The sequence below is a fragment of the Nesoenas mayeri genome (genome assembly GCF_963082525.1).
Source record: "Nesoenas mayeri genome assembly, chromosome: 2".
Classification (NCBI taxonomy): Eukaryota; Metazoa; Chordata; class Aves; order Columbiformes; family Columbidae; genus Nesoenas; species Nesoenas mayeri.
The window spans coordinates 143,112,766-143,118,765 of NC_137543.1; the positions used below are offsets into that span (position 1 = coordinate 143,112,766).

The window sequence follows — 6,000 nt, forward strand, 5'->3', positions numbered from 1 at the left end:
ATTCTATTTTGTTTCAATAGCTAAAAGATTCAATATATAACCTTTCTGGATATTTGAGTTTTAAGATTGGTTCAAGCTGCCTCTTCCTATCTTCATTGACCGTTTGTACTTTATTAAGTGGAAGTCATGAGGACCTGCTTTAGCAAATATAACATGAGTGCTAGTTATGGTTGCTGTCTTTTGTATCAATTGCATTTAAAAAAAGAAAAAAAGGTGAAATATCTTAACACAAGTATTAGAAATGTGATTCATTTTTGCTGAATGAAGAGTGTTGTCATCAATGTTTCCAGCTGATCTGCCTTTAGTTGATGGTTATTCTCACTAAAACCTTTCCTTTATCAGGAAATGTTTGATGTAATTCTTGATGAGAACCAGCTTGAAGATGCTTGTGAGCACCTTGCTGACTATCTGGAAGCCTACTGGAAGGCCACACATCCACCTAGCAGCAATCCTCCTAACCAGCTTCTCACTCGCACACTTGCAACAGCCACTCTTCCTATTAGCCCAGGTTCAAATATTAATTTACAGGTACAGTTTTTATGCCATCTCTTCTTTTTTTTCTGTCAACTTCTTCCTCTTCCAAACCACAGTGGTAGTCTGATACTAGGATATGCTGAATATATCTTACTGGTTTTGATAAAGTAAGAGATTTTTCAGTAGACATTCACCCATTTTCAGTATAAAAGGCAAATACAGGCACATTATTGTTATTGCCATTGTATTCACAGTAGCATGTGTTTATGTGTTGACTAGGGGGCTCGTTTTGATTCCAAGGACTAAGCCAGCCTGACTGGAAACATATGGTTATGTGAAGTGGAATACTTAAGATTTCATTGTGCCCAGGACACCACTGTGCCAGTAATATGTGTACCAGCCACAAGCATTTTTATAGCTGGCCATATGTAATCCAGTCAGAGGAATAAAACTGGGCTAATACTATGCACGTTACAGCCTCTGGTAGCTCTCTGACTGATGGGCAAACTATTGCTAATAGGCAAATCCCAGCCCCAGGTGCCCTGTGTGACAAATTGGGTTATGTACAGAGCAGATCCACAGATGTTGCAGGGAATCTGTTCCTCTCCTCCCGCAGGCTGTAGAGTTGTAGAGAATGACTGACTCTATTTGTGAAGTCTCGCGGTCAAAGTGGCCCTTCCAGTGTCTCCTTTGTTCTTTTATTCATTGGCTATTGCTGTGAAAAGTACATACTTCCTTCAAACCAAACTCTTACATAAAACCCAAATCCAACTGCACATTGTGCAGAAAGACCTTGAGAGGCAACAGTGAGAGTGCTGTCTAGTGAGCAGGGAAAAAACAGCCTTTGTTCCATCTCTGCACTGACCTGCCTGTTGACTTTGGGCATATTGTGTCCTCTCTTTTCTCCTTCAGCTTTAGGTTTATATAATTGTATTAAAGTTTGCAGCATAAGGAGATACTCTCCTTTGTATATGTGTTGCATGGCATGAAATGAGGACTGTAAAGATGGTCCTTCGTTATAAACAGTGACTGACGCCCTGAAGCTGAGAAAATCACAGTGGGGGTTAAAATACATCTGTCCCAGCTGAAATAATGGCTTACTACATCTAAATTTCCACCTAAGTTCCATATATGCCCATAAGTTATGTACGTATGTCTGTTAGAATTCATAACTTTGGCTAAGAAAGATTCCTCTTTTTAAAAATAAAAAACAAAAAAACAAGTCTGCACCCAAACTAAAATGCAAAAAAAAGAAAATGGCTTTTTGTTTTTATGATCTTGCAAAATGATTTTTTGTGTCAAAGAATTCATTCCCTATTAGACAACCACAGACTTGGCAGGTCTGTTCTTTAACAAGAAAAATTGCTTCAGCCACCTTGCAGGGTATCATCTCCTTCTCTCACTTTCAAAAGCAGTTGCAGGAAAAGAGACGGTAAGCTATAGCTCATCTCTGCCTTTTTTTCTGTCCTCAGAGCTGAAACACCCTGAAAAATTGTGAGCTGGAAGAATTTCTGAGTATGAAATTCAGTATTGTTGTGTGCAGACTTGCTAGACATGTTCATTATTTTTCTCAAGTTATTTTTTTTCATTTGTTTTGGCTTTTTTATGCCTTTTGAGTGTGGATTTAGAGTTCACGTACTCATTTTATTAACCACATTCTCTGGAGGAACTGTACAGAAATCTAATAACACTTCTCTGAATGGTGTGCTATCTTCTTACAAATTAACAGATTTTTATTTTAAGATTAACAGATTTTTATTTCAAAAATGAGAATGTATTTGCACTTTCACAGTTTGTTTGTAGGTCTACTAATCCAAAAGTGCGAAGCAACGGGGGTCCCTTTGGATTAGAGCTTTTGCATTCCTTTTGTTTCATTTTCCTATGATACGTTTTCAGCTGACATCTCAAACCTGACCCTGTCACAGTCTTGGAATAGGGTGGGTTTATTTTCTAGTCACAGTGGCTCAATCCATTCTCTGAATAGTGTTAAGACCCTCTGTTTGGAGAATTTAAAGTCTGTGTCTGTGCCATTTTTTTGGACTGTTCGGCAGAGAAAAACCATCCATTTGGCTTGGAGTGGCCACATCCGCACTGCAAAGCATTTGAATCATTCTCCCCTGGGTCCAGTGCAGCACCCCATCGCCATAAGACATAATTGTCTTTTCTGGTTTTTCAGTCCTGGGGGTACATTGTAATGACAGGTTTGTGTTGCCAGCTGCCAGAGTGGTATTTTTATAGCATGACGCTGAATGTGTGCATTGCATGGCACGAGGTGCTTGAACGTGTGAGACCTCTTGGGACTGTGTGAAATGAGTCAGTGAAGACCATACCCCACCTGTCTATCTAATGGAGAGCTTTGGAACAAACTGTCCTGACAACTGTTCTCAGGTTTCCTCTTATAGGGAAATACTTGGCTATTTCCAAAAAAAGACTGGAACAACCTCACACATACATGGTGCAGGTGGATAGGGACCACTGGATGGAAATAGAGAGCAAGCCAAATTGACTGTGTGGACACAGACTTCTCTCTCTCTTTTTCAGTAGCGCTTAAACTTCTTTCCAAGGACCCCTACATCTTTGAAATTACAACCTGGTTAATGAAACTGGCTTATCTCAAACTTTCTCCATTTTAGGCAAAAAAACGTATGAGATTGTGCCATAAAATTCCTGCGCTCTGTGGTATCTAATTTAAATCAGAGCCCTAATTTGTTTGCGAACCACAAGCCAGACCCTAATGCAGATTCAAACATTACCTGCTCAGTGTCCCTGTAATATTTAGGATAAGTTACCATCGATGAATTTGCCTACAAATCCCAATAGCCCAAACACTACCATGAAATTGCAGGTATTGGTTCTAAATTTGTTGACTGTGGTCCTCCACACGTCTCATCAAAGCAGAGAAGATGCATCTGAGTTTGTAAAAGTAGCATTCTGTCCAAAGCAGCTTCAAATTTTGCATTTGTTCTCAAACCACAGCAATGACAGATTTTATTAGTCACAATTATGTCTATAGGTACATACATATTTGACCTTTGACCATATGAGAATTCAAGGGTTTCCTGTGTGTACCCAGTTTATGTGCCTTAAAAAGTCATGCTTGTGAATGAATAGAAACGTGTTTGCACATCCAAAGCAGGCGTTGCTTTAGACTTCTTAGCTTTTCACTTGATTTAATTTCTCTTCACCTTGAACATCATAAAAACAAAAACAAAAAAGAAATTTGACCACTGTTTCTGTTACCTTGTTCTCATTTATACCATTTGTTTCAAATTAGGAACACAAGGTGCAGCCCAGCTTGTCACTGGGAAGTTTACAGAATGAAATGTTGTCTTAGAAAATGAAGATTTGTCAAATTTATCAAATTGCCCATTTCAAATATGTTGCCTTTTATAATTTTCTGATAAAATATAGATTTGTTCCTGTCCAGTTTCCTAGAAAATGAAGATTTGTCAAATTTATCAAATTGCCCATTTCAAATATGTTGCCTTTTATAATTTTCTGATAAAATATAGATTTGTTCCTGTCCAGTTTCCTATCATTTTATGTTTTGGGTTGCTAGGAAACCCACCTGCCAGGATCTGTGGCTGAAGGACAACATTTCCCCTTTCCCCTAGCTCTTTACCACAAAACAGACAGAAAGAAGATACATCTGTGGGCTGCCCTGAAGGCAATCCTTATTTTTAGAAAACTCTGAACATAGAAGGGCAAACTTTAGACTAACTTGGGTAAATTCAAAACAGTCTCACAAACAAATGCCTGGATAACTTCGTTAAAACCTACTTTAATTTTGTGCCCGTAGAGATGATTTTGTCTTGATGTTCTTCACCTCACGTGAGAAGGATAATCTAGTTTCACCATAAACTATGTCTTCAAATTTTGCAATTAATCTTGAGAAGCCTTTGGCTGTGGTTTGGAAATAAAAGCAGGTTAATGTAATGAAAACCCCAAATGAGTTAAATAATGCCACTTGTTCGTTTTGCAGTGATTTCAAAGCATTATGCTGGTGAAGAGTAGGTTTGTTATTACCTGGTAATTTTTATTTCAGTCTTTTAATAGTAGTGGTGTGCTAGGAAATTCTATAGGTGATAATATCACTCTCCTCTTGCTTTTCTTGGCAATGACCTGTATTCTTGAGCTGTTAAAATTAGGAGGTCAAAGTTTAATTTTTCATGACTGTGAAGAAATGGAATTATTGCTGAGAAAAACAGAAGGTCAGTGGTACTATTAGTATCATAATACAAACTTCATTTACACTAGATTCAATTGCTTTGTTTTTTGCTACTTTAAAAGAGCCAAGGTTTCGTATTTTGGTTCTCTGCTGGAATCCACTTCCTCAGCCCTTTAAAATCACTTTGCCATAGTGGTTGTTTCCAAGCAGGCATCTGTAAACTCTCAACCGATATACAATATGTCCTCTAATTTTTCTGCAGTTTGTCCTGCTTCTGCATGCTCTCTTGTCTGGAGTGTGGTAGGCAATTATTCCTAATGGGAATAGTCAGAAACATCACAGGAGACAAGAAAGTGTTGCAGAATAACCTGAGTGCTACCCTCCATTCTGATGAGCATGAAAGGAATTGTTTGTATTATAATACTGAAATTTCAGTAAAAGTTGAATTCTAATGTGGTTTTTTTTTTCCTAGTTTAGATTAACAGTGGATTATTGTGTACTTAAATTGTTTTAGTTTCATGATACTTTCTAGTTGAATTTGATATTGGGGAAGGCTTTTAGATGTGTACTTAGTGTACGTGAACTTAACTGCTGGTTGTGATAGCAGGGATCTCAAGGAGACCAGAGGAATGACCATTCAGTCCCTGAACGCAGCGGTTCACAAATTGAAGAGGAAGCACGGGTTGAATCCATCAAGAAATCCCAGCATCGCTCTTCCTCGAGCCAACACCACAACCATCGCAGTGGTGTTAGAGGCCTTTCTAGGCAAGAAACTTTTGACTCGGAAACACAAGACAGCAGAGATTCGGCTTACGTGGAGCCACAGGAGGACTACTCACATGAGCACGGTGACCACTATGATTCTCACAGGGATCACAATCACAGAGACGAGTCCCACGGGAGCAGTGATCACAGACACAGAGAATCAAGGCATCGCTCAAAGGAGAGGGACCGCGAGCAGGACCACAATGAATGCAACAAACAGCGTAGTCGTCATAAATCAAGGGACCAATATTGTGACAAGGATGGGGAAGTGATATCGAAAAAACGTAACGACGCAGGAGAATGGAACAGGGATGTTTACATCCGTCAGTAACTTTTGCCTCTGACAGTCTTGTGTTTCTTTGAAGTCTTGTAACAATGCCCCTGAAAATATCTTTGGGTTCTTCATCGCAGAACATATGGTATCTTTCTGTATGCTGATTTGTATTGCTGTTGCTTGCATAGCAATAGCATGAAATAGAATATTCATATACTTATTTTTTGGTTAGTGCTACATGAATTAGCGTAGTACAACCACAGGGTTCCTGATGCTGTACTATGCCATTTTTCAAGCTGTTTTTTGGTAGCTGCCACTT

The 6,000-nt window shown here is 38.8% G+C and overlaps 1 protein-coding gene across 7 annotated transcripts in view; it reads left to right on the plus strand.

Moving 5' to 3' along the window:
• CACNB2 (calcium voltage-gated channel auxiliary subunit beta 2) overlaps positions 1 to 5,738 on the plus strand; it is a gene marked incomplete at both ends in the record, with an annotated part of 243,853 nt that extends 238,115 nt beyond the window's left edge. For all 7 annotated transcript variants that reach the window (XM_080364258.1, XM_080364259.1, XM_080364262.1 and 4 more), the window contains 2 exons: positions 343 to 528; positions 5,250 to 5,738. In XM_080364258.1, the coding sequence (XP_080220384.1) occupies positions 343 to 528; positions 5,250 to 5,738 (675 nt within the window). The remainder of the gene's footprint in view (positions 1 to 342; positions 529 to 5,249) is intronic.
• Between the last annotated feature and the right edge of the window lie 262 nt (positions 5,739 to 6,000).